At 32.6% G+C, this 27614-nt stretch overlaps 6 protein-coding genes across 10 annotated transcripts; 2 read left to right on the plus strand and 4 right to left on the minus strand.

Moving 5' to 3' along the window:
* Nucleotides 1-287: 287 nt before the first annotated feature.
* Nucleotides 288-3425, plus strand: LOC114388686 (G-type lectin S-receptor-like serine/threonine-protein kinase SD2-5). 3 transcript variants are annotated; one of them, XM_028349311.1, is made up of 2 exons: nt 288-479; nt 808-3425. In XM_028349311.1, exon 2 carries the CDS (start codon nt 818-820, stop codon nt 3260-3262), a length of 2445 nt encoding a protein of 814 aa, XP_028205112.1. In that variant the 5' UTR covers nt 288-479; nt 808-817; the 3' UTR covers nt 3263-3425. The 3 variants fall into 3 exon arrangements, with proteins under 3 accessions (XP_028205112.1, XP_028205113.1, XP_028205114.1); XM_028349312.1 differs by having other exon boundaries at nt 289-479; nt 832-3425; XM_028349313.1 differs by having other exon boundaries at nt 289-479; nt 976-3425.
* Nucleotides 3426-4662: 1237 nt separating this feature from the next.
* LOC114386977 lies at nt 4663-7099 on the minus strand. Its single transcript, XM_028347064.1, has 3 exons — nt 6389-7099; nt 5944-6116; nt 4663-5193 (listed from the first exon to the last, which is right to left on the minus strand). Exons 1-3 carry the CDS (start codon nt 6893-6895, stop codon nt 5025-5027), a joined length of 849 nt encoding a protein of 282 aa, XP_028202865.1. The 5' UTR covers nt 6896-7099; the 3' UTR covers nt 4663-5024.
* Nucleotides 7100-10754: 3655 nt separating this feature from the next.
* Nucleotides 10755-11700, minus strand: LOC114386308 (EPIDERMAL PATTERNING FACTOR-like protein 8). The gene is made up of 2 exons (XM_028346274.1): nt 11390-11700; nt 10755-11200 (listed from the first exon to the last, which is right to left on the minus strand). Exons 1-2 carry the CDS (start codon nt 11559-11561, stop codon nt 10974-10976), a joined length of 399 nt encoding a protein of 132 aa, XP_028202075.1. The 5' UTR covers nt 11562-11700; the 3' UTR covers nt 10755-10973.
* Nucleotides 11701-13364: 1664 nt separating this feature from the next.
* LOC114385755 lies at nt 13365-18748 on the minus strand. 2 transcript variants are annotated; one of them, XM_028345811.1, is made up of 6 exons: nt 18630-18748; nt 18441-18509; nt 17408-17655; nt 16548-16638; nt 13730-13796; nt 13365-13653 (listed from the first exon to the last, which is right to left on the minus strand). In XM_028345811.1, the coding sequence occupies exons 2-6, from the start codon at nt 18449-18451 to the stop codon at nt 13600-13602; spliced, it is 471 nt and encodes a 156-aa protein (XP_028201612.1). In that variant the 5' UTR covers nt 18452-18509; nt 18630-18748; the 3' UTR covers nt 13365-13599. The 2 variants fall into 2 exon arrangements, with proteins under 2 accessions (XP_028201612.1, XP_028201613.1); XM_028345812.1 differs by having other exon boundaries at nt 17408-17660.
* A 798-nt stretch (nt 18749-19546) lies between these two features.
* On the plus strand, nt 19547-24202 carry LOC114388507 (2-(3-amino-3-carboxypropyl)histidine synthase subunit 2). 2 transcript variants are annotated; one of them, XM_028349022.1, is made up of 10 exons: nt 19547-19846; nt 19932-20119; nt 20233-20341; nt 20643-20979; nt 21059-21128; nt 21218-21285; nt 21741-21856; nt 21937-22043; nt 22821-22963; nt 23479-24202. In XM_028349022.1, the coding sequence occupies exons 1-10, from the start codon at nt 19766-19768 to the stop codon at nt 23730-23732; spliced, it is 1473 nt and encodes a 490-aa protein (XP_028204823.1). In that variant the 5' UTR covers nt 19547-19765; the 3' UTR covers nt 23733-24202. The 2 variants fall into 2 exon arrangements, with proteins under 2 accessions (XP_028204823.1, XP_028204824.1); XM_028349023.1 differs by having other exon boundaries at nt 23494-24202.
* A 1214-nt stretch (nt 24203-25416) lies between these two features.
* Nucleotides 25417-26633, minus strand: LOC114387080. The gene is made up of 2 exons (XM_028347201.1): nt 26241-26633; nt 25417-25894 (listed from the first exon to the last, which is right to left on the minus strand). Exons 1-2 carry the CDS (start codon nt 26377-26379, stop codon nt 25695-25697), a joined length of 339 nt encoding a protein of 112 aa, XP_028203002.1. The 5' UTR covers nt 26380-26633; the 3' UTR covers nt 25417-25694.
* Between the last annotated feature and the right edge of the window lie 981 nt (nt 26634-27614).

Consider the following 27614-nt stretch of genomic DNA (forward strand, 5'->3'; position numbering starts at 1 on the left):
AATTGGACCAGTACTAAAAAAGGAAATAAAGTAAATGCTACTATTAATACATTTGAAAATTTTATGAATCGATGTTCATTACGTTACGGTGTCAATTTGCAAGATATTATTCAAAAGGCAATAATACAATTGGAGGTTATAAGGCAATGCTAAAGATATTAGTCGCTACACTAGATAGTCACTGGGTCAAAATGGACACCATGCACAAAAAAAGAAGAGAGAGAAGTCAAAATGGACAATAACCTCAAAAACAGGTAAATTTAGGACCATAATGCAACTAAGCAACAACATCGTCCCTACCATTTATTAGACATATAGTGAAAGCTAGCTAGCTAATAGTATTTCAACCATATATTGCCATGGAGAAAATGCAGAGAAACTCATGTTGACTCATCACAATTCCCTTAACCTTCCCTCTAATATTCCTCTTCTGCATTCTAACACGCCTACATCGTTTCTGCTACCGAATGGAAACTAAGGTGTGTCATACTATTACCGACAGTACTATTTCTCCTCAACTCATTGTGCACTTCCTTTTATGTTTTGTAATTTGTAAGTTATAACATAACATGCTTTCCTGCATCAACAACCATATTTTTCCATGAAAATCTCCCTCTATTTACGGTACTTTCACACTCACGTTGTTGTTTACTTTTGTTTCACTCAAGGAAACAATTCCATATTCTTTGTCTTTTAGATTAAGCTGTCTAGCAAACTGTAGTAATAGTAACCAAATTAGTATTTAACTTCTCAGATCTTCCATGATTCATTTTTTTTTTTGAGTCGAAACTCAATGTTTTAATGCAGTTGTGAAATCATGGGCATATTCAGATGTGGGGCCTTGTTTTTCTATGTGCTCCTTTTGTTTAGAACCTGCCTGGCCAAAGATCAACATGTTAGTCAGATATATCCTGGCTTCAGTGCATCTCAGCCAGATTGGAGCGACCATAATGGTTTTTTCTTGCTATCCAACAGCTCGGCGTTCGCTTTTGGGTTCTTCACCACTCTTGATGTTTCATCGTTTGTTCTAGTTGTCATGCACTTAAGCAGCTACAAAGTGGTTTGGACTGCCAACAGAGGCTTACTTGTTGGGACTTCTGATAAATTTGTGCTTGACCGTGATGGGAATGCATATTTGGAAGGTGGGAATAGTGTAGTATGGGCAACAAATACAACAGGACAAAAAATAAGATCTATGGAGTTGCTTGACTCAGGGAATTTGGTGTTGCTTGGGGAAAATGGGACAGCTATTTGGCAAAGTTTTAGCCATCCCACTGATACTCTTTTGCCCAGACAAGACTTTGTGGATGGAATGACGCTCAAAAGCTTCCACAACAGCTTGAACATGTGTCATTTTCTTAGTTACAAGGCAGGTGATTTGGTTCTCTATGCAGGATTTGAAACTCCACAAGTGTACTGGTCCCTATCAGGAGAACAAGCTCAGGGAAGCTCAAGAAATAACACTGGTAAGGTTCACTCAGCGTCTTTGGTGTCCAATTCATTGAGTTTTTATGACATAAATAGAGCTTTGCTGTGGAAAGTTGTCTTCTCTGAGCACTCAGATCCCAAGTCATTGTGGGCTGCTACCTTGGATCCAACTGGTGCAATCACTTTTTATGATCTTAACAAAGGGAGGGCTCCAAACCCTGAGGCAGTTAAGGTACCACAAGACCCTTGTGGCATTCCTCAGCCTTGTGATCCTTATTATGTTTGCTTCTTTGAAAACTGGTGCATCTGTCCCAAACTTCTCAGAACTCGCTTTAATTGCAAACCTCCCAACATCTCCACCTGTTCTAGGAGTTCAACAGAACTTTTATATGTTGGTGAAGAGCTTGATTATTTTGCTCTCAAGTACACTGCTCCGGTTTCAAAATCAAACCTGAATGCTTGCAAAGAGACTTGTTTAGGAAACTGTTCATGCCTTGTGCTTTTCTTTGAAAACAGTACCGGAAGATGCTTTCATTTTGATCAGACTGGGAGTTTCCAACGCTATAAGAGGGGTGCCGGTGCCGGTGGTTATGTTTCGTTCATGAAGGTCTCCATTAGTAGTGCTAGTGATGATGGACATGGCAACAAAAATAGAAGGAATGACGCGGTGCTAGTTGTTGTCATAGTAGTTCTCACAGTTCTGGTTATAGTTGGTCTTATAATGGGATTCTGGTACTTTTACAAGAGGAAGAAGAATGTTGCTAAGTATCCTCAAGACGACTTGGATGAAGATGATGATTTCTTGGACAGTCTCTCTGGGATGCCCGCACGTTTTACTTTTGCTGCTCTTTGTAGAGCAACTAAGGACTTTTCCACAAAAATTGGGGAAGGAGGTTTTGGCTCAGTGTATCTAGGTGTGCTTGAAGATGGCACCCAGTTGGCTGTGAAAAAATTGGAAGGTGTTGGACAAGGTGCAAAAGAGTTTAAAGCAGAAGTGTCCATAATTGGAAGTATTCATCATGTTCATCTTGTCAAACTCAAAGGGTTCTGTGCCGAGGGTCCTCATCGCCTTCTTGTCTATGAATACATGGCAAGGGGTTCTTTGGACAAATGGATCTTCAAGAACAGTGACAACACCTTCTTGTTGAACTGGGACACGAGGTACAACATTGCAATAGGCACGGCTAAGGGATTGGCCTATCTCCATGAGGAGTGTGAAGTGAGGATTATCCACTGTGATATTAAGCCGCAAAATGTTCTTCTTGATGATAACTTCACTGCTAAGGTTTCAGATTTTGGATTGGCTAAGCTAATGAGCCGTGAGCAGAGCCATGTGTTCACAACTCTAAGGGGTACAAGGGGTTATCTAGCACCAGAATGGATAACTAACTATGCAATTTCGGAGAAGAGTGATGTGTTCAGCTATGGCATGCTATTGCTTGAGATAGTTGGAGGGAGGAAGAACTATGATCAATGGGAAGGGGCAGAAAAAGCGCATTTTCCTTCTTATGTGTTCAGAATGATGGATGAAGGGAAACTGAAAGAGGTTCTTGATCCAAAGATAGATATTGATGAGAAGGATGAAAGGGTTGAGGCTGCTCTTAAAGTTGCTCTTTGGTGCATACAAGATGACGTGAGTTTGAGGCCTTCCATGACTAAGGTAGCTCAGATGCTTGATGGTTTGTGCCCTGTACCTGATCCCCCCTCATTATCTCAATCTGGTACTTATTCAGCTTTCATGAAATTGAGTAGTGGAGAAGCTACTTCATCGGGACAGGCTAGTTTTTTTAGTAATGTACCCATGTCATGTGTTCAATTATCAGGACCAAGATGAGATCAAGTACAAGTAGCTAGATGAATCATGCATAAGTACTTTTTTTATGTTTAATTTCAATTATATGAACGTTTCCAATTTGTTTGGCAGTTTTGGTCTTGTCATTGTGATTAGATTTAGAAATCCTTTGGAATTTTGAACTTATCTTTGATTTGTCTGGTGAGTGGCAATCTTCCCGTGATTTTCCCTCCCTTTATTCTGGCCATTGGTCCTAAAATATTCACAGACGAGGGATGACCCAAAAAGAGAGCAACATTTACAATTTACAATACTATTTATTTATTGTAATTAGACTTTAGAAACTAAAAAGTCACAACTGTTTAATTTTAATTATAATCATATATGCCAAATAGATCTCAAAGATAAGTTCTTCCAAAAATAAAGGTGTCTCCGAACACTAAAAGTCGAAATGATGCGAATTAGGTCCGATGAATCTTTAAAAACGAGAAAGATAGAAAAAAAATATTAAACTAATCATTCATACGGGCAAGAAAGAAAATTAAATAGGTAAGTAACTCTAATGCTACATGGATTTATGTGTAAATGCACTCAAGGCTTGTAAATTTAATTGGGCGAGTCTAATGCTACATGGATTTATGTGTAAATGCACTCAACGCTAACACATGACTATGCAAGAAACATTTTTTGTTGATGAATTATAGATATGTACTTCCAAATTGCGTTTCCTTTTCTCACTGTTTCCTCAATGAAAATGTTCAGAAGGGCAAAGCCACAAAAGTGTAAGATATTCTATAATTGTAATGGCTCGTAGATAATAATAATATATTGAAAAATATGGTCAAATAACAATGATATTATTTCTTGTCGAGTGATGAGAGTAGACAAGTTAAATAAGACGAAATCTCAAAGATGATATCACCTTATCAATGAGTCTGTCTGACAGATGAAAAGAAAATGAAGACAAGAGACCCATACAAGCAATTGGCTGAGCAGTAGAAAATGTCGCAGCCGCCAGCCGACAAAGAAACAGTGTATAAGAGTGAAACAAACGTACGCCACATGTTTCAAGTCCCGTCTATATTTGGAGCCATTGGGTTATGTTATTTAAACCTAACCCACCAGTTGGTATTATATATCAATATTCTAAGGGTTTTTTTCATTGTTGTTTTCCTTTGGTGTCATGGAATTGGATCAACTACTTGCCAAAAAAAATAAATAATAATAATAATACATGACTAACAACTATGGTGTAATATAGTAGGGTCATATACTACTACACCACAGTTTTAGCTCTCTCTCTCTAATCGAGTAATCAACCTTTAAGCTATATATTTCATGGTAAGTTATTATACATTTTGACAAAGGGAGAAGGAGAAAGGAATTACAAAAATTTCAGGCAGGCATGTATGTGGTTGACTATGAATCAACAGATGCCCATATGAATGAATAATAACAGCAATTGGGTGATTACTCTTTTTAAGAATTCTAGTTCAGGATAAAGAGTTAAACTGTTAACAACATGATAAAACCATAAAAGATTAAAAGGGTTGTTCTCTACTCCTTAATTTCTATCAAAATTCCATATTCTCAGAAGATACAGCAGTGGAAGCCTCACTAGTATATAACAAACAGAATACATACAGGTTTCTCTTATTTATGCCATAAGCTATTTACAGCTAGATAGTCATCTCTACTTTACTCAACCCTCTATATAGTAGCCACTTCCAAGAGGTGAAAAATGGGCACGCATTATTGTTTGAGACTATATGGTTCATTTGTCTTGTAAGATATATATCCAAGTTCACTCAGAGTGGTAGAATTGAAAGACTGCAGTAACATGAGGGCGGTCTTCAGTTTCTTGAAAGAGATCAGGTGGATATGCATGGCCGTGATCAGTCTTATGTTGGCAGTCTTTATCTTCATCTTCTTCAACATCCCAGAGGAATTTTGCATAAGAAGCCAAGACATAGCTGACAAGTGACAACAATTGAGGTTTATACATTAGTTTTATTAACAAACGAGAAAAATCAGGACACAACTTAGTTTGATTCGGAATCAAAGCCAACAAATAAAGCAAAATGTCTAAATAATTATCTTGGATTACAGATCATTGAATTATAACATACTTTAGCTACTTTAACAACAGGTGGTGAGTTTCAAAATTAACAAATCATTAAATGTGTCAATATATTTTAATTCTTAATATTTATTTTTTATTTATTTCTTAATAAATTTTTATTTTGCATTGAGGTGTTAATAAAATAATATTTTTATTTTTGATCCTTAATATTTTGTTTTAGTTCCTAATAAATAAAAAAATATATTAATATGTATTAATAAATTGCTTCCTAATAAATTAATAAATTTTATTTTAATATGTATTAATAATAAATGAAAAATATTTATCATACAACAGATATAAAATTTAATAATTTATTAGGAACTAAAAGTAAAATTATTATTTTATTAGTGATTCATCATAAAATAAAAATTTATTAAGAAATAAATATAAAATCAGATATTTATTTAAAATAAAAACATATTTAAGCTTTGGAAAAAGAGAAAAAATTATTTAACACTTTTTTTTATCCGACAAGGTCATCTAACACTACTACGAAAGAAACAACCACCAATTTTAAAAAAGAATGTAGCTTGTTCTATAAATAATTAGGAGAATAATGCAAAGAAGAAAAAACATGATACATGTAGATTTATGTTACCAATCATCCGGTGCAGTTTTAACAGCTTGATCAAAATAACCCTCAGCTCGATCAGCATTCTTCTCTGTTTGCCATATTAAATCCGCGTAGAGGGACAAAACATTAGCATCGCCAGGATTAGCCAAAATAGCTCTTTCAAGATACTCCTCTGCTTTAGGATAATCTCCACGAACCTATTTGCAAATTGAATGTCAGAAAAAAAACACTAAATAGTAATAGAAAAAAAGAAACAAGAAGTTTCATGAGACAAGGATATATTTTAATTACGATTATTCTAGCTAGCTTGGCTTCGTTTTTTTTTCCTTCTTCTTTCCTCTCTTTTTTGGTTAGTGAATAATCTTGCTGATTAGACTCTTTTTTTCATTTTCAGCATTTCTTCATCTTTTTAAGAGAAAGATCACGATCAAGTTCAAGCTTAATCACCAACCAAACGAACCAAAATTACCTCCTTCAGAAACTTAGCATAATTTCCAAGCAAAAGAGCATTATTGGGGTTTGCTTGAATCATGTTCTGGTAATAAGCATCTGTCCCATCCCTACCATGTGAGCCTCTTCCACCACCACAAATCCTGCCACCACCACTCCCCATCCCACCACCCATCACTAAAGTCTGCAACCTGCTACCTTCATGCATATCTAAACCAGAACTTGAAAACAGTTTTCGAACTGAAGGTGGTGTTAGTTTCTTCTTGTAAATTTTTTGCTTTGCTTCTTCCACTTGATCACTTTCTTTCATCTTGATGCTCCGATGGTTCTTAAGGACATTACTTCTTGACATGGAAGTTTTCTTCTCAGGCTTTGGCGGGGTATGATTATGAGGGTCTGTGTCTGTATCAAGCATGTTTTTTATAGGAGTTGAAAGTGTTATAGGAAGGTGGAGAAGCGGTTGTGACTCAGAGGAATGGGGCAGCCATGAGCTTGGAATTGGTACTGTGGAGGTTCTTAGTAACATGTTTCAGTTTAGAGAGACGAAAGGAATGAAAAGAAGCAAGGGTTTGAAGTTGAAGGGAATGACATGTTGGAAAGAAATGGTACTAGTTGAAGAAGTCACAGTTGGAAGCTGGTAGGGACTGAAAAGTGCAAAGTGCAAAACTAATAAGGAATGAGAGTGAGAGAAGAGAAGCCTCCTCAATTGCGGCACAGCACAAAAACCAAACAAGGGACGCACTCAATTTTATACACTAAAGAGCACTACTATTATCTACTCCTTTTTTAAATTTTTTTTTTCTTCTTTTTATAAGATTTTTTTAATATTTAGATGTAATAATAGTCTTTTTCATACCTATTCTTATTTAATTATTCTTTCTTCGAACATTAATAAAAAATTATTAAATAAATTAAAAATAATAATACAAATAATTGACATATTTAAATGAAATTAATTATTTTTCTTTAAAAATATGAATTAATTAAACGAATTTTATAATTAAAGATAAGAAAGTACGTAATAATAACATTTTTAGCATTAGAAAAATAGTATTTTATTCATTTCAAAATAATTGTTGTATATTAAAAAATTATCTTAAAATAAATATTATATATGAATATTAATTATTTTTTTATCAATATTCTTAATAAATGGTACATTAATTGTTAGTCTAATATTAATAATAAAATTAATTTTATATATATAAAAAATTCAGTTTAAAACAATTAAGACTGCGTACAAGTTGGAGATTAGGATCTCTGCGGCGCGGACACGTTTGAGTGTGGACCCATGTTGCACTTACTGAGTTATTGTAGGCCAGGAATTGGTTGTGCATAGGACAGAATTAATTAGAAATGGCATCACAATCATAATTTATATCTCCAAATTGAGCTTAAGCATGCTTGCCTTACTCATAATTCAATTACTTTATTTATTTTTGGTGAATCTCATAATTGAATTAATTATACATAATATAGTACAGCACAGCTTTCATTATCAGAGTGAAATGTGTATGTGGAAACCGACGAGATGGGATATTTTCAATCTATTATTTTTTTTATACTAAGATTCAACTCACTTTGCTAGTGCGATGTTTACGTTGATAATTTGAGAAAACTTAAATCTTATCGACATCTTGTCACTGATCAGTTCAAACACTCTAATCAGTTATCATATAGCCAATAATTAATGTTACGTAAACAAATTTTGCATAATTTCTTTGTTAAATTATGAAAGAGATAATACTCTGATTTTCATTTCTCAAACAAGTAAAATATAGAAATAGTTTAATTTTATGTATATATTTAGATGAGAGGAAATAAAATAGAAATAGTGATATATTTTCTTTGATTTACCCGGAGAAAAAGTAAAGGTAAAATAAAAAAAAATAACGTCTAATTTCTAGAAATAAAAAATTCAAATTTTTTCCTTCAAGTTTTCCCTTTAATTTACCACATCTGTAAGAAATTGAAGGAAAGGAACAACCGAATACAACCTTTGTTGTTTAAGAGTATGCCTAGAGATTGAGTTATACGAGAAATGGGAGGGAAGGATAAAAGTTTTATTTCTAATATTATTCTATAATTTAATAAATTTTAAACAACAGAAAATAATAAATTAACATAAGTTTAACATTTTAATATTTTATCTATTTTTATGAGTATTATATAATTCTTTTAATTTAAAAATAAAAATTATTCCCTGATTCCTTTTCCCTCTAGCGTCAAGCTCCCTCTTGAATTTTGATTTGGTTTATGCAAAAGATATCTTTGGAATAGTATTAGGAGGGTCCACTGTTGTTGACCCGAATGGGTCCTTTTTGGGCTGTGCGAATTCCATACCTACAAATTGGCTTTAGGTTGTGTTCGGCAGATTCATAAAAAAAGTTGAAAAAGAATAAAAGAATATTAGGCTACCTGTCTTTTTGATATTGGATCTCCAAGTTTTTGGAATGCTCTAAATTCTAGCCGAAAGTAAAAAAAAATGAGTTTTTATAGCTAAAAATTGAAAATTTAACTTGTTAATCATAAGTGATAAGTAGAATTAGTTGTTAAAATAACATAAAAATTATTATTTATTTTAAAAAATTAATAAAAAAATTAAATAAATATATTGAAAATAAAAATAAATAAAATATAAAAAACTAGAAATTAGTGTTTTAAAAAACACTACTTCAATTAATATTTTAAAAATATTAAAACCTACTAATAAAACTTATTTATCAAAACACTACACAAGTTTTCAGTTAGTTAATCAAAAAATTAAAAACCAACTAAAATATATTAGCAAAGCTTTAGTAGTTCTACGTTTCTATCCAGTACCATAAAAACAAACATTTCTAGAGGGGATGCTTACATAAATTATTTAATTTTAAGCAAAGTTAACTTTTTTCCTACTGGAACAAATAATATGAAATTACTTATATAAGTATCATTGATTATATAAGTAATTGTTATTTAATAAAATTATATCATAAATAATATATTTTTAAAATATTATAAAATCCATAAAATTAAATTAAGCACACACTTTCATAATTTTAACATTAAAATAAAATATATATAAAATGATAAGACCACTATGGATAACTAATCTAATTAATTATGTAGATAGATGCACTCAGGGGACTTGTCCCCCCTCTCTGATTGGTAATTGATTCGGATAGATTGCAAAAGAAATTATTTTATGATGCTTTGTTTCAGTACATTATATTTCTTTATACTCTATTAGTCTGTTTTACATTTGTCCAACTTTTTATTTATTGATTAGAGTATCCTTTATGTAGATATTTTTACGTGATTTTTTTAAAGATGTAATTTTTTTACTAAAGCAGGTCTATGTGGCATGAAAAATTTCTTAGATATAAGCTATAAGCTCCGTCTCTTCTAGAGGATACAATTGCTTGCAAATAAAGAAAAAAAAAATAATCTTATTATATCAAACAAGATCAATATTAATTAAAAAAATTAAATTAATAAGTTAGTTTGAAACAAAATTAAGTACAAATAAAAATTATAAAATTATGAATTGTTTAATTTTTTTATCATTTGAGAAAATTTATGTATGAATTGCTTAAATATAATATGACATTGTAGGAAGTCATTTAAATTATTCTAATATAAAATAAGATGCACAAAGTGAATATCTTAATTAAATTGATTAAGGCAAGAATTGTGGTGGCATAAAAGTGTTTCAAAAACCTTCTGATGATGGCGATAAATTGCTATAAAAAATTGTGTATGAACTAAATTTACAAATTATTTCCTGTATGGATTAAAACTTAAAATGGAATGGATAATTTAACCTTATAATATGTTTATATTAAATTATATAAATTTATTCCATTTCTTTTGTTTTAAAGAAAAAAGGTTTTATTTATCAATTACTTTAAATATTAAAGATACTCGTAATTTTTAATTATTTTTTTACCTATATTTTTTAATATTTTACATTAAGAAATAAATAAAAGTGAAAGTTATTTTTAATTTAAAGTAAATAAATAGGAATTTGAAATAATAATAACAAAAAGTAGTCCGCAGTCAAATCATGTCCTCTATTGAATACCAAACATTTGGCCTCCTCTATATGAACAACCCATGTCCACTATTGATATACTGAGCCAACTGCTGTGTACTTTGCCACCATATATCTTGAATAGTAATTTTAAGCCAGGCAAAGTAAATCACCAATATTTAAGTTATTATTTAACATATACAGAATTACGGAAATATACGTTTAATATAATTATTTTAAGTGTTTAAAAAATTGAATGATAAACCGTAGTTAATTAATTAATTACTGCTATTTCTTGCCTCGCATGCATTTATAATTAACAGCATTATCTTCTCCACCACGCATGGTGACATGAGTGTTTCTCTCAGCATGGTTGAATTCATGAAAGTAGTTTTATTCATGGTCACAACTCACAAGTGTCTTAGATTAATGGATAAAGATGAAGACAAGTTCAATCGTCCGTCCACTAAAATCAGAAAGAGACAAAGATTGAGAAATAGAAGCTAGCTCCAACCGAAGTAGGTTTCTGCTTTTCCTAACTTGTATATATAGTGTGAGAACATAGAATTGTAGCTAGGGTACGTACTACTTATGGTTGAAACAACTTATCCCCACACCTGCATTTCCATGAAAGGAGGTAATAGCTATCATCGTCGACTCCATTGAATTTGAAGTTGAAACCCTTCCTTTTGTGATTAGGAACGACCACAGTTGCTATGCAAGGCCTGCAGCTCATGCACTTGTTTCCACAAGCAGGAGGCTTTGACCCTATCACCACTTTGCTTCCCTCCACACTCTCGCTGGATCCACCTGCATCTGCATGCTCAACCACACGTTTCACTTGGATATCAAAAGAGAGAGGCTAGCTTTGAGAATAAAACACATCAAAATCATCAAGGGCTGGTCATGAATTTCTAACTTCAATTAATAATTATATTTCTCTATATAGAAATACATGATCATATAACACACGACTTAAATAGGTTAAGGTGGCACTTTTTTTACCTGATTTGGGCAGTAGAACAATGAGATAAAAAAAGAAGGCTACAGTAATAGTAACTTTGGATCCATGCTGTGGGTAGATTCTGCCTTGTGGAGCCATCAGTGACGAGAAGTTTAGATCTATGAAGAAGTTTGATATGTTGATGTAAGTTACAGTGAAGAAAGTTGAGATCATAGGCAGGGTGTGTGTGGGAAAGGATTTGGGAGAATCAATGAATTAAAGGGTATGGCGATTGAGATATGATAGGTAGGCAAAGAAGACATTGAATGTGTTAGATAAAGTTGAGGGATGTTTCCTGTTGGAGAGACAATGCACTGGTTTAATGGTTTGTTCACCAATGAAAATATAGTCCACAGAGTGCAAATGTGTTGTTCGGTCCTTTTGGGAAATTGGAAAACTGACTTTGGATTGTTAGTGAATAGTGACTGAGTGACATGAATTCCCTAATCCCTACATCCCTAGGGAAGATCACTTTGTCCTTTCTGCTCCCATCAAATTTCCTTCCTATTCTTCACTAATTTACTAATTGCTTTTCAACTCAATTATTTTGGGTTGATTAATGAAGATAAAACAAAGGTAGTAAATAAAAAGAGACTATACCCTAGTAAAATAATCCCTTATACCCTCATCACGGGTTGAAATAGAGACACGAGGCTATTTGTACTTTTTAAAATAAAAAAGAAAAAATAATACAAATAATTTTATTTTGATCATTTATATTTTTAAAAATTTTACTTTAATACATTAAATTTTAAAAATTTTATTTTAAAATTTTTAAAAGTTTTATTTTATTAATTTCTTTTGTCTTCCATTAAAAATGTTAATACTATGCAAAGTTTTTCATTTACTTATATTTATTGTTTTGTCAAAATTTAAAACATGAAAAAAGCACTAATGGTTTAAAAAAGAAAAAAAGAAATGATCAAATGAAACTTTAAAAAGATAAAGAATTAAAATAATTTTTTTTCAATTTAATATTTTAAAATGAAACTTTCAAAAATGACTAAAATAATTTTTTTAAAACTTAATCTAAAAAAGTGAAAAATACTATTTAACCTTTACTTTTCATAAAGAAGTATTTTATTTCTCTTAATACGAAAGAATATTTTTTTATTTGAGTTTATTTATTCGATTAATAATATTTTTCTTCACAATCTCCGAAAGAAGAGGAACAGAGATAGCAGGGGCTCTGGCGAGTAACAATTGTATGGACACAGTCCTAAGAGGGAGATGTTAGGTACAACCAATTAAAATGCAACACGACATAAAATAACAAAGGCTCTCATCTCTGTCTTGTTATCTTCTTCTTCCCCACCGCTTCCACGGAGGAATGAGAAGAGCGGACGGTGTACACGTGTCATTCAATTGTTGGCAGTGTATAAATGTGACATGTTGGGTCTGTGTTTTCTCGGGGCGCGTGAAGGCATCCAAAGGCTGTTATTAAAATCCGTACTCTGATCGGACGGTAAACGTGATAGTGTAGAATCAGGTGCATGTAGTGTAGGGTTAAACTCAACAACAGTTACACACACTTACGTAACGTAACTGTTCAGATCATTACGGTACGTACTCCCGTACCTTTTCTCCCCTCCTGTCTGTCTTTGTCCCTTTCAGAATTCCCAAACGCAAAATTACCAATTCCTCCTTTTTTATGCTCTACTTCTTCTGCACTTTCTATTTTCTTTTTCTTTCATTTTTTTTTCAATTGTTCATTTCCACACTTCATGTAGTTGAAAATAGTGATCCAGATAGAAATGCATTTGGCAATAAATCTAACTTCATGCAGTCTACATCCCCTTAATATCATCCTAGCATTAGCTTTTTGCATTCTGATTGCATATCACTTTTAAATGATAAATAAAATATAATCAGGTGTATGAAACCCACGCAAAATGGCCTCTTTTTATTTATTTTTTAATTTTAGAAAAAAGACATAATTATACTTATTAACGTGATTCAAATAAAATTCAACCCAAGAGACAGGAAATTTTCGTTTCAACATTAAAATGCAAAGGAGAATAATAATACAATTATGTCCAGGCCTCTGGAGAAACTAATAAAATTCCTCGTCATTATCAACTGAAAGATAACATTACAACAGATATACAAAGTTACAAACTGCAGTATGCCCAATTTTCCTCTACACTCAGAAGAAAGAACTATAATTAATCTGTTGATCAAACCAATTGACACCCCTTCAGTCTTCTATAGGTTAGTCATACAGACCCTCTTGTTCCCAGATGTCCACAAGAAAATCAACCATTTCCTAACAATATTTACATAAACAAGCAAAATATCAGATAACCCTTCATAGTTACTTAAGCTTAGAAGTAGACCCTTACCGCAAGGGGAATATGCTGAGGGAATGGCTTGTTGCTCCCCAGTAAACTTTCATATGTTGCATTCCAACTGCAAAGCCATATATGTTTTCATCAAGCCACAAATAGAATTGGTGTTTTGACCAATTTGTCAACTTGTATAAGGTCTTATTAAGATAAACTTTCCCTTAAACACTTTCAGGAGAAATCAATTAAACTTTTCCCATAAGTTAAAATTATGCATATCAACTATGGAGAAGTTAGATGACAGTTTCTACTAAGTTAAAATACACAAGTAAATTTTAACTCATTGGAGAAACTCAATTCATTTAATCTTCTTATTTTCTTTTCCTACAACTACAAGTGACTACAAGATTCTTAGCGAAGACAGGGGTGATTGGGAAGAGGCTGGGGATGACAATGGGGTGTTCAGCAGGTTGTGGAAGTTGAAGGTTCCAAGCAAGGTTGCACATTTCAGTTGAAGGTTGTTGAGGGACAGAATTCCAACAAGGATAATTTTTTAGAAAGAAATGTGGATCTAAAGGAGTGTAGATGTCCTTGGTGTTTGTTGGTGGATCAAGATTGATCACTACAAAATTTGGATTTAATTGATAGTCAATTTTGGCTAAGAATGATTAGAATTCCTTTATTTTACTGTTGTTTTTAATAAAATAATGAGGAATTTAATATCATGTTAATTTTTTTACCAGCAGGATTCAAAAGAAGTACATTACAAGTGCTTTGAAGGAAAATTGATGCAAAAACTTAAAGAAAAAAACTTTAAGGAAAAAGTTAAAGATGAGACAGCTCGCTTAGCACACAAGTCAGGCTCAGCGCACCTCCTCACTTAGCGGTCAAACTCAAGCTTAGCGCAAAGAAGACCCACGAATAAACCTAAAGGCGCGCTTAGCGTGAAATCCCACACCAAGCGCGTGAACACCTCGCTAAACCCAGACATTGTCGTGCTCAGCGCGTGATCGCTGGCGCACCTAGCGTGAAGTTGCATAGATTTTAAGCTACCTTGGACCTATAAAAAGAGTAGAAAGCAAAGGAGAAATACACACCAAGACTCAAAACTCTTTATTGAATACACCTAAAGCCTTAGCATCTCTCATAGGAGAAACCCTCTCTCTCTAGCCATTCTCCCCTCTTCCTTTATCAATCCTTCTTCTTCTTCCATCCATATTAGTCCCTAAAATGTAAAGTCTTTTATGGCAATGAGAGGCTAAACCCCAATTATTGAGAGTCTAACAGCCAAAGGTCCTTGTAATGTAATATTTCTTACTATCTATTTAATGCAATGTCAATTTCTATTGTTTCTTTCTCGTGCTTTATTGTTATACGGCTTGATCATCCATGCATTTGTTTAGGAGTTAGGCATTAGGAAGTGTTTAATTTCTAAAGAATAGGGTAAGGACATCTAAACAGCTCATTGCTAGGGATAAAGTGATTTTGTTTTGCCTATGCATACATCTCAAAACTTCATGCAATTTACTGTTTTATCTTTGCAAAGAGATTTGGAAGAGAGAATAGATAAATTAGGCTCTTTATCGCAAGGGATCAGGGTTGAGTATTTTAATAGATGTGGGTGAAAATTAGAATAACATTAAATAGAAAAACATATTAATATTACATCAGGGGTGGTTAGACATGATAGACCCCAACATATTTAAATTATGAAGTTATCCTTTGCATTTAATCTTGTTTATTCTACTTGTCTTTTATTTTCTAATTCTTTCTTTCTTCTTTCCATTACAATTTCCTATCTCTTGCTTGCAAATTGGGTATACATCAACTACTCAAGTACAAACAAAGTCCCTGTGGATTAGACACTCGGACTTTCGAATAAACTTTACTACTTAAAACGAATTGGTACACTTGCCAATGAGTTAACAAAGATGCTTCACACTTATTTTTTAACTGTGATAGAACAATACCAATGTGGTGGGAGTGTCGCTCATGGCTAGGAGTGTCTACAGTATTGCCACAAACACCAAAGGAACACTTCTTACAGCACTCATACTGCTGTATGGAAGGAGTGTTTTAGAATAGGTGGCAAACAATGTGGGTAGCTTTGACATGCCATATATGGCACCATAGGAACAAGATGACTTTCTCTAATGAAGAATTCGATGGTCAGAAAGTGATGGAGGAGGCAATTTTCTTTTGTTGGTTGTGGCTGAAAAACATGGAAAAGGATTTTGAAATACCTTATCATGTATGGACCAGCAATATTAAGGTTGGCCTTTTGTGTGAAGGGGGATAAGGTCTTTTGTGGGAGGGATATATCACGCTTTTCATCAGTGTTTTGGTACTCTAATATATACTGCATTCAGAATATATTAGAATCCCAAACCGGAACAGTGATGATAATAGCGTGGTAGTATGTACAGAAAATAGTACCTCTGGTACAGCTAACAACTTTTATTCTTTATTAATAATATATATACATATTTTTGTTGATAAAAAAAGTGCCTATAAAAAAGTTGATTTAAATAGGACCTAAACACAGTACACAAATCAGCAGCAGAAGAAAGTAGTACTAAAATAAAATGAACTTGCATCCTTGCAATAATCCTAACACACTTGCTACACATGGATTCTCAAAAAGGTGCTAACTAACAAAGGTATTAACAAACGTTATGAAAAATACTCTAAAACATCTGTTAGACTTGTGCGTTCTCAAAATTACAAAGCATGATGGATTAAAGCAGGAATAAAAGCAAATGGGTGCTATAGGTATCATTAGCCCTCCTCTCCAATAAAACCCAACAAATAAAAAATAATTAAAAATTGATGAAGCAAAAATTGCGGGTAAAACCAATCAAACAATGCAGTTTACCTCAATTTGGGTTCTCGCAACTGTTCAGTTTGGTTCTTAGACCGTTTATTTCCTATCCAACCTTGCCGTGTCTGATTCCATAGAATAAGACCTGCCAAATAAAATCTCATGTTAACAATTTATTCCCTTTCCTTCCTTGCCAATTTTCACACGTAGACTTTCAACTAAAATAAGAAATGATTGCACCATTATCACCTCTTCCAAAATCTCACATACTAAACTTTAATATAGGTAGAGATAGACAGTGAACAACATATAAATGGGGAGACAATTAAAAACTGACTAAAAATATCCACAAAGCTTATTCAGTGATAAAACAATATCCTATCCACGTCAGGTCAGAAAGATTGGAGAAAAGCATATATCACTATATCAGTGGCAAACAAATAAAGAGGTGACCACCTACAAAGTTAAAAACATATGAACGTCACATGACCAAAAAGAAAAGTACATGAACTGTGATCTTCAAACCTAGAAAAAGATTTTCTTTTGAAAATCAAATATAACAATGTGTCATGTAGGTATCAGATCCCTCAAAAAGATAGCAAGTAGCAACCACGTCACCTCTATAAAGTGAGACAGTAGGTGAAAGCTGGGCTGAATCACCACTACACTCAAACCACATTTCATATATTATCTCAACATGTATCAGGTACATTTTTCCAGACACACAGAATGGTCCGCACAATAACGAATCCCATGGGTTAACTAATTTTGTCATAAACAAATTCAATTAATCCACCAATAGGTGATTTCAGCTTTTGTTGTGCAAAGCAAAGCCATATAATATATTTTTTCTTTCAATTTTTTCATATGTTAATATAATGAAATACCAGAAAAATAAAAGCAATGTAGTATACCATGATTCACAAACTCAGTGGGGTTGCATGAACCTCCATGAGGATCTGCAGCTTGGTTTGTTATACTGGCTGATGAGATGCTTCCCTGTGACTGAACAGCACTGTTGTCCATATCATGCGTGCTGGTGATCCAGAAATCTTCTGATGTGCTAGGTTTCTTTGCTGCCTTACCTTGTTTCCTCAATCCTTTTGGCGGAACATCTGCAGTAGCAATTAGTGGGGGCTTTTTAAAGGGTCCAAGACAACCACTGCTCTGTTACAATCACATTAAATTCTGTTATGCATGGTGATATAATCATATTCATATCCACATGATTGTCTAAATCATCCTCCACAAATTCAAATATTGCAATTTAATAGCCACAACTTGGTTAACTCACTAAAATTATTCTTTTATCTATTTAAATGGTTAGTGCAGAATTTTCCTCCCAACGGAGAAAAAACAATAGCAAATCACAACTATATCCAACAACAACAACAAAAAATCAAATGACTAGATTTTATATCAGTGTGATCATATTCCTATGTAAGCACAACTAAACAAACTACATAAGGGCCATCTTCCTCAGTCCCGTATTAAAGCTTCCATTTCTGTGTATCCATAGCGAGCAAAAAGTATTTTCAATGTGATACAATAATAGTGCGTTCACTGTCTATCTACATTGAGACCAAATAGAAGAATAACAATCACGAACATTCTAATAGGGTATTATCTAACAACCAGCTAAATGACAAGTATATAGACAAAAAGGCATTCTCCTTCAAGCTAATCGGCATCAGATCTTTAGCTACAAATCTAAGAATTATCATCTAAACGGGGATGCTCTTTTAAAATGTTGAGAGGTTATGAATTTTGACAACTTTCGAAACACTGTAATGTGCACTCACATGTTTTTAGCAAACAGAGAAATACTTATTCGCTCCCGGTTTAAGATGAGGAAAATTATGGATACCCATAAAGGGGAAAAGGAAACAATGGAAGAAAAGGATATAAATTTGTTTGGTGATAGTTGGATTGAGAAAGCATACATACCCCATATGCATGCAGTGTAGTGAGATCTGCTGCAATGAAGAAGACAGAACCCGATTCCAGGGAGTAATCCTGAAAATTCAAAAGAATAAAAAACAAAACGATGAAAAGGTGAAGTGAAATTTCTTTATTAAGTTTGGAAAAGGTGAAGAAAAGAGAGTTGTTGATGATGATATATATGGAAAAACAGACCTGTCGTGGCTGGCTGTGTTCCTCCCTTCCGATGAGGGAGGGGACTGCCGTTTTCGACTCTCTTCTGTTTCTTCTTCTTTTCCACCTATAGAGCCATTATTTGCCGATAATGTCCCGGTTTTTATTGGACAAAACAAAAATACCACTATTCATTTATTATTTATTTTTAGTTATAGGGGAATCTTAAAAAAAAAAAACAAAAAAAAAGTTATTGATGGAGTGGCATGTCAATAATAGTTTTCATATAAAATTTTTACTGGTTGTCATAAAATTTAAAAAATATACATTTTTGAGTCTCTTCAAAAATTTTAAAGTTTTTTATTCTATCAAAATTAAAATGTGTCATTTTTCTTAACAAAGTTTGAATATTCTAAATGGGTGTATAATTTTTTTATATTAATTATATGAATAACAAGTGTAAAAATATTATATTTACATTGGTTAACCAATATAAAAACACATAATCATAGGTTTGAATATCATTTAATTTTTTCTGAACCAAAAAAGACACATTTTAATTATATAAAAACAAAAAATATATTAAAATTTTTATAAGACAAAGCATATATATTTTCAATTTTCTGAGAGAAAAAACATTTTGGTCTATAAATTTTATAGAATTATATACTACACAATATATATATTTATATATAATATTATAAACAATTATCAACAAAGTTATACAAATATTTTTTAAACCCCTAAAGATATATTATCAGTAAAGAGTAATCCTTAAAAGCTATTTAATTCAAGATAAGTATAAGTGTTTTAATTTATACATATAAAATAATAGAGGATTAAAATTAATATTAAGATTAAGAATTTAAGATAAGATGAATAATAATAAAAGTTAAGAAATTCAAGACACAAAATGATTATATATGAGAATAACTTATTTAGTTTGAATAGACAAAAGTCTTGTATGCATCGGTCTGTGATCTAGCGGCTAGGGTAAGAGCTTTGGCGAGGGAAAAAAAAAGACGAGAAATTCACAAGACTACATACCGAAAAACCCTATTTATTGAGAGCGGACGCCGTTAGAGAGGAGCTGCCAACAGAGAGCATTGAGGTTCCGCACACCACAGCGAGCGATTGACCTTCACTGCTTCAATTTTACACCCTCTCTCTGTTTGGTGATGGATTTTGAATCAAATTATGATATTGCTGCCTCTGCCAACTTCATTCACACTCACAACTTCATCAGAGTTGCTTTACAAGTAAACTAACACCCTCTCTCTTTCTTTATACTTGTGCAAATTGATGCTTTGCTCAATTGCAATCATATTCTTGTCTCAATTTCAGTTTCCAGATAATCTCCTAAAACATTCAACTAGAGTGGTCACTGCTCTGCGCAACACACTTCAATCCACAGAGGTAGGATTGTTTGTGATGGCCGACACGGCCTATGGCAGTTGCTGTATTGATGAAGTTGGAGCATCACACATTAATGCTGATTGTGTCATACATTATGGTCATACTTGTTTTAGTCCGTCAGTACTTCTAAAACATTTTTTATATCCTTTTCAATTTCAGTTTAATTAAGAGTTGAGATTCTATTTCATTATTTCATATGCTTCTGTTGAATCTTCTTTTCTCTGTGCAGGACAACAACTCTACCAGCCTTTTGTGTTTTTGGGAAGGCTTCCATTTGCATAGCTGATTGTGTTGAAAGTATGTCAAAGTATGCACTGACAAATAGTAAGCCTATCATGGTATAACTACTTTTTTTTAATCGTTTCTTGACTTGTATTCATATAAATTAACTGAATTTTGTAACGTATGTGGAATAATGTAGCTGCAATTGTCCTTTAGTGATGATAACTGTTCAGTCTATAAACCGGACTTTCACATCTTTATGAAGTTTTTGGGAATGATTTACATTACTTTGCTCGAATTGATTTTTTCAGCTTTTTTTTTGCAAGCATAGATAAGAAGATTATTGGTATGTTTGTACCATATAAGTTTCTGGCATTTGTGCGCTTCATGGACCATCTGCTTCCATTCCAATTGCAGGTCCTTTTTGGGCTGGAGTACGCACACTCAATGCAACGGATTAAAGAAGCACTGCTAGAATCATCAATGTCATGCAGATTTGACCCTAAGTCAGAAGTTCACTTTGCTGATGTTCCATCTTCAATTATGTTTCCATCAAAAGATATTAAAAAGATAAACGTACTCCAAGAACCAGTCAGTGATTGCAATGGAGCAAGTGGGACTATGTATAGCATTGGAGGATTGACATGGAAATTACCTGAGGGACAAAGCATGGATGACTACTTGGTCTTTTGGATTGGACATGATGATTCAGCTTTTGCTAATGTTGTGCTCACATTCAATGCCTGTGAAATAGGTTGATAGTCTTCCGTCCTTTATTAAATAGGTTTTTTGGTGAATCATGATTTTAATTATTGTGATTCTCTTGTTTTTAGTCAGATATGATGCAAATGAAAATCGAATGGTGACAGACCTGTTTCAACATAGGAGGATTCTTAAACGTAGGTATGTAAACACAATATAAACACACTACTCTGTTGTGTAAGCCATCTTATGTCTTCAAAATTTACTAAGCTAGGGTGATGACTATGCAGATATTACCTGGTGGAGAGAGCTAAAGATGCTAATATTGTTGGGATTTTAGTTGGAACTCTTGGTGTTGGTATGTTTTACCGTCAATATTTTGGTTTTTCATGCATGATTATTGCTAAAGTAACATGATCATACAGAGAATTATATCGTCACATTCCTTATGAAGCGTTATAATATCACACATTGCCTAAAAACATTTGATTTGAATGTTGTTGCTTAGTGAGGAAAGATCTCAAGAGTGAATCCTTGTTGTTAGTAACCTTGAATGAAATGAGAAGAATGATTGCCTGACTGGAGGAACATTATTCTGTGAGATAAGGCATCATTTGATTATTGCCTATGATCACAGAATATTCAGTTATATGTTGATTGTTCATAGTCTTAATCATGGTTTAGGTAGCTAATGGCCCACAGGAATGAATAACAAATGTGAAAACTATCTCATACAGCTTTAAATTTTTTGTTTTCTTTTTATTTACAAGAGAAATGGGATTTAATTAAACATATTGCATACTGATGATGCAGCTGGTTATCTTCACATAATCAATCAGATGATGGAGCTCATTACTGGGGCAGGCAAGAAGGCATATACTTTGGTTATGGGAAGACCGAACCCAGCTAAACTTGCTAACTTTCCTGAGGTGAAGTTTATTACATTCTTAGTATATACTTTAGTCTGCCTTTACGTCTGAAAACTTTCTAACAGTTTGATTTTTATCAGTGCGATGTTTTTCTATACGTTTCTTGTGCCCAAACTGCTCTGCTGGATAGCAAAGAGTATCTAGCTCCAGTTATTACTCCCTTCGAAGCAATGATAGCTTTCAATAGGTACGCTATCATTGTTAAACGTAATTTTATGTCGAAATTTGTTTCTTTGCTAGTGTTCTTACTTCTTATAGATTGCTGATAGGTTTATGTAGCCTCTATTTTTAATTTATTTAAAACCTGGCTATAGTCAATGGATAATAACCTCTACCCTTAGAAAGGAAATAACCAAATGGTCATCTACTGGTAGCTAACTTCCAGGTTAGCTTAAAAGTTTTTAACTTCCAGAAACAAAAGACTCATTTGCTTTGCATGAACTACCAAGTTGTAATTTCTTTTCTTATTAAGTTTCATATAACTATATCTGTTTCCTAGAAACCTTTGATCTGGTCACTGTATCTGTTCTCAACTATGATGATTAAGAATATGTAAGCTGTAAATTCCCAAATAAACACACCCATTTACCAAGTCACTTGTAGCCTGCCAAATGCTTTGTCTTTGATATTCTTAGATGTTGGTAGAAAATTTGTTGTGTTTTATTCGTTTTATTGAACAATCAATGTTGTGTCTTGGACATGCTTTTTTTCTATGAAGATATATAGGATTTATAAATTTTATGACACCAATATATCCCTGAATAAAATATTTTGATTTATATATATATATATATATATATATATATATATATATATATATAGAGAGAGAGAGAGAGAGAGAGAGAGAGAGAGAGAGAGAGAGAGAGAATACTGGAATATGTAGCTTAATTTCTCTCCAAGCTTTACAATTATAAATTTATGATTTACTTGATTTCTGATGTGACCATATTAATCTTGTTTCCAGGGGAAGCCAATGGACAGGAGCCTATGTCATGGAATTTCGAGATCTAATTAATTTGCCTCAAATGGAAGTTGGAAACCAGGAAGAAGAAGAAGCACGATTTTCATTCTTGAAGGGTGGATACGTTGAAGATTTTGAAAATCAAGGTAGTTTCTACTTTCTATTCCTTGCTTCTATGCTTGCAACTGAATGATTACTTTAATTAGGGATTTTAAAAAAAATAATTATATTCGTAATTCTGAGATAATAGAATAATTAGTGAAGATGTTATTGTCAATGACATTGGACAATCTGCATAAAAGGAAAGTTCCCTTGAAGAGATTCTGTTCAATTGTAATTCCACCATATTAGAACATCTAAACTGGCATGAGATTGTAGCTCTTTCATGGAATAAAAAAATTTCAGCTGCTATAGCCCTTAAATTGTCACACGAGCTACCGCCGCATGATTGTACAAACCCATTTTACCTCTAATTTTCTTTTTTAGATTTTAAAACTGGTAAAAGTGGTTGATGTTTTCCACCAGAAGAGAAGGGGGGAAAGTTGTTTACAGGTTTTGTTGGTGGTTTTTCATGTGCATATAATAATGCTGGTAGTAATTTGATTGTTTATTCTATGTTATCAAATAAGATCATATATAATTAATTTTTTTTATCACTAAGCTTGTATTTCATCAGAAAATGTTGAAGAAGAAAGAGAAACTCTAGCTTTAGTAAATGCAACAGAAAAGGCACTGCAGTTGCGGAATAACTCTAACGTTCTAATGAAAGGGAGTGCGAGATCAGGAGCGGAATTTTTGGCAAATCGATCTTATCAGGGTCTGAACATGTCCAGTGAGAACACCTCCCCAGAACCATATCTCATTGGACGGAGGGGAAGGGCATCTGGGTACGAGGATGAGAAGAACAAACAATGAATTTTTGAGGCATAAATGTGGTTTTTGCTTTAGATTGTAGTATGAAAATGAGAGTTAGTAAGAAGGTCAGAGATTGACAAGGGAAAGAAGAGTAATACTCCTTGGTGAGCTGCTCGTTCATTTTGGCTGGTGACTTTTGTCTGGTACGAGTTTCTTAATAACCCGCAGTTGTAAGGATTTCGAATGCTTTTGGCAAGCAAGCTTGCTGCATGGCATGATGGAACTTGCAGTTATCCTTTCACCTTTGTTATTCACGGAAATGTATGTCTTCCTAGGTTTTTCTATCTGTTCAGGAATCATATACAAATACCATTATTACTAGCATTAATCATATATTCTCTTTCGTTATTTTTCTCTTTTGTAGTACTTCTCATTATGCTAGGTGGAGGAGAGCGAGGACTTGAATTATTTATTATAATTTTGCCACTCATTATTCATTCATAATATTATCCTTCCACTGTTATCTTCAACGCATTTATTTGAATTTTGTGGGGGAACTCGAGTAAGTTGAGGAGTTTGACAAAATCAAAGTCTATAGACTATAGCAAACGTTAAATTCCTAGTTCTGATGTTTGACAAAATCAAAGTCTATATAAGAAAGCCATAAATTCATGGATAAAAGTCTAAATTAGCATCCCTCTAATCGAAGGCCCAAGGTCAAAATCATTTTCATGCCTTTTAGTTTTTTTTGACAGCACATTTTAGTTTTAAAGTCATATATTAACTGTTTTGAAATTACAAGCAATTGTTAACTGTGACTAAATTGGGACAGAGAAATTGACTAAAAGAATAAGAACTTATGAGGATATTTTGAAATTGTATCAGAGAGCCCAATGTTATAATTACAGAAGTTACTGAACAAAAATCACGAGCACTATTAAATGGTGTTGTTATGTGGAACGTTTAGATTTTATCACTTGTTTGACTATGAGCATGATCTCTACATTCTCCCAAAAGCCAAATTTAAAAATGTCAATTAAAACTTGTACTAATATTCAATTGTAGATTTTTAGTAGGTCCTAGAAGGTGGCCAAAATATTAATTCGCTGCATCACGCCCGCGCATGTATTTAAAAGCGTATCTGTATTTTCAATCCAAATATAAGGCGCAACTTTACGTATGTGACTGATTCCTCTTTTTCATATTACTATATATATATATAAGATTTTTTTATTTATTTCATTTGTTCCTCTTTATAATACTCTATTTGTATTATTTGGTACATTAATAACTTTTAAGCAAATAACAACATACCCTAAGATACCTCTCAAACCTTTTGTTTTCCTGAATCGCGCCCTCAAACCTTATGTTAACACTTCCTATAAGAAAGACAAAAGTAATGGTTAAAAAAGTAAGATTTGCTTGCATAATTACACTATATATAGGAGAAGGTATTTGCTCATTTTTTTCTATAATACTCTTAATTAATTACTATTTTTTTTCTATAACATTTAAATCTGATTTATATATATATATATATATATATATATAAATTTGAAGTTAATTAATTATTGTTTTTATAGTGTATTTTATTGATGTTGTTTGCTGAATGGTGTGATAGAAAAAACAGACATATCTAATTTTCTTGTCTTGGTAACTAACTGATTAATCAATATATCTCAAGCAAAATTTATCAATCTGCAATAAATATGTTGAAAGTGGGTGGAAGTGGATTGTTTAGGAAGAAAACAAAACTTTGCCCAATATTTCATATTAAGGAGTTGGACAAAATCCAGTACGTATCTACAACCACAAGAATACCACATATATCTTTTCTTTTTCATTTTTTTTTTGCATTGTAAGAAGTATTAACAGCCAACACAAAATTATATTTGAAAATTCAGAGAGAGAGAGAGAGAGAGAATGAGAGAGCTTGATCAGCTCAGTCCTAACACAAATGTACACTACAGCACGTACGTAACAGAACAGAACAGGGTTCTATGTTCTACGTTTTATCCTTAATTAGTAAGAGCACTCCATTCTATGCACTCGGTCCCTCAGAATCCCGTTATACAAAGCCATTCTGTTTGCTGGCAATGGCATTCCACCACTTTGTCTTCTGCAGTTGCTTCTTTGCTCATTCCTTTCTCTTCCATCCTTCACACTATCTGCAAATTTCACTTTCTTCTTTTTCTTCTTCTTTCTCTCCCTTTTCTTTTCCTCTGTATGTAAGTAAACCATACCACAGTCAGAATGGAAGGTGCGTTTTAAAAACTGCTGTTTTGAGTTTTCAATATGCAACTAAATAAGATTGTTTAAACAGTTGATGAAAAAATGGTACATATAACGCATACAACATAATGTAAAATTGAGAGAAATGTTGAATAACATGATTTTTTTTTTTAAAAAAAAAAAGGAAGAGAGAGAGCATTTGTAATAGTTATTTTGAAAACAATAATCAAAATCTAATGAATTTTGGATAAGAAATTAATCGTTGAATAGTGTAGAATTAATTGTTTTAGCAAACAGTTTCTAGTTTCTAGAGAGAAAAAAATGAAAGGAATTTACCTGAATACAAGCAAGAGCGCAAGGTGGGTTTGTTAGAGTGGTGAATTTGAAATGAAGGCCTGGAGAAAGCAACATAAAGCAGGGTGGTGGAGAGAAGCATGGCAGTGGTGAGAAGAAGGCCCTGTGAGATAGAAGCCATCTTCTTGTGTTGTGAGAGTTGAGAAAGAAAGAGAGGAGTTATAATTATTATAGTTATGTTGACTGAGCCGAACGAATGAACTTGACCAAGAAATTAAAGAGAAGGAGGTGGGAATGAGAAAAATATAAAATGAAAAGGAGTGAGGAAATTGTGGTAAGGATAGAGGAAAAAGAATGGCAGTAGTTAATTGGTGGTTGGTGATGTGAGTGTCTAGATTTCTCTTTGTTGAGTGCGTGTGTGTTGCGTGGGGAGGTGTTACTTGTTTGTGTTCGGTGTGGACTTTGCCTTTCCCTTCTTATGGTTATAGGAATTAGGAAGAAGTTGGAAGCAACCAAACCATCAATGCGGTTGCGGTTTGTATCCACCCTCCCTGCCTTGTCAGGTGGGGTCAACCACCACCCCCTTAGGATCATTTGTCTCAAACCCTCTAGGTATAAATATTATAAGGCTTAAGTGTTTAACATATTTTAGGTTTCTAATTATATGTATCTTTTAATTGAGTTACATATGTTATATTTTTAATCTGTATCTTTTAATTATTAATTTATGAGTTTAAGTAACTTTTATATTATTATTTAATTATAAATTATAGTTGAATTATTTTAAAAAATTAAAAACTTATATACTCTCACTTTACTCAAATTTTTATTCACAATATTATAAATTATTTTTAAGACCAGAACAAAAAATTAAATAAAGTGAGAGTATATAAATTTTGAGAAATGATTTATAATTTTAAATTAAAACAAGAATTAAAAATGTGAAATAGTTTAAAGGATTCATTTCATAAATTTTTTAAAATTTTATTATTTTTTTTTAAATTGTATGCAAGGTTGGTCAAAAACGGTATCAACATCTAAAATAAATTTTAAAAAATTACTTAAATAAAACCTATATATATGACTTTTTTTAATATATGTGTTTTTTAACTCGTATGAGGCTTTTTTATTTTATAACTTAAGAATAAATATTTTTTTTATTGAATTTAAAATTTGAACTTCGATTATTTTATTCTTGAATCAATCTTGATTGTATGAATAAAAAATATTCATATATGATGATAAGGTTTGTAAAAAGTGACTTCAACAACCAAATAAAAGTTATTTATGTCTTGTCTTTAATAAAGATTTGTTTCCGGAATAATTTATCCAATCCGGCCATTCAATAAGGTATTACAGATTCCTTAAACTATTTGATTTTTTTTTTTAAAAAAAAGAATGTACATAGTGCATGAA

The sequence above is a fragment of the Glycine soja genome, chromosome 15 (genome assembly GCF_004193775.1).
Source record: "Glycine soja cultivar W05 chromosome 15, ASM419377v2, whole genome shotgun sequence".
Taxonomy (NCBI): Eukaryota; Viridiplantae; Streptophyta; class Magnoliopsida; order Fabales; family Fabaceae; genus Glycine; species Glycine soja.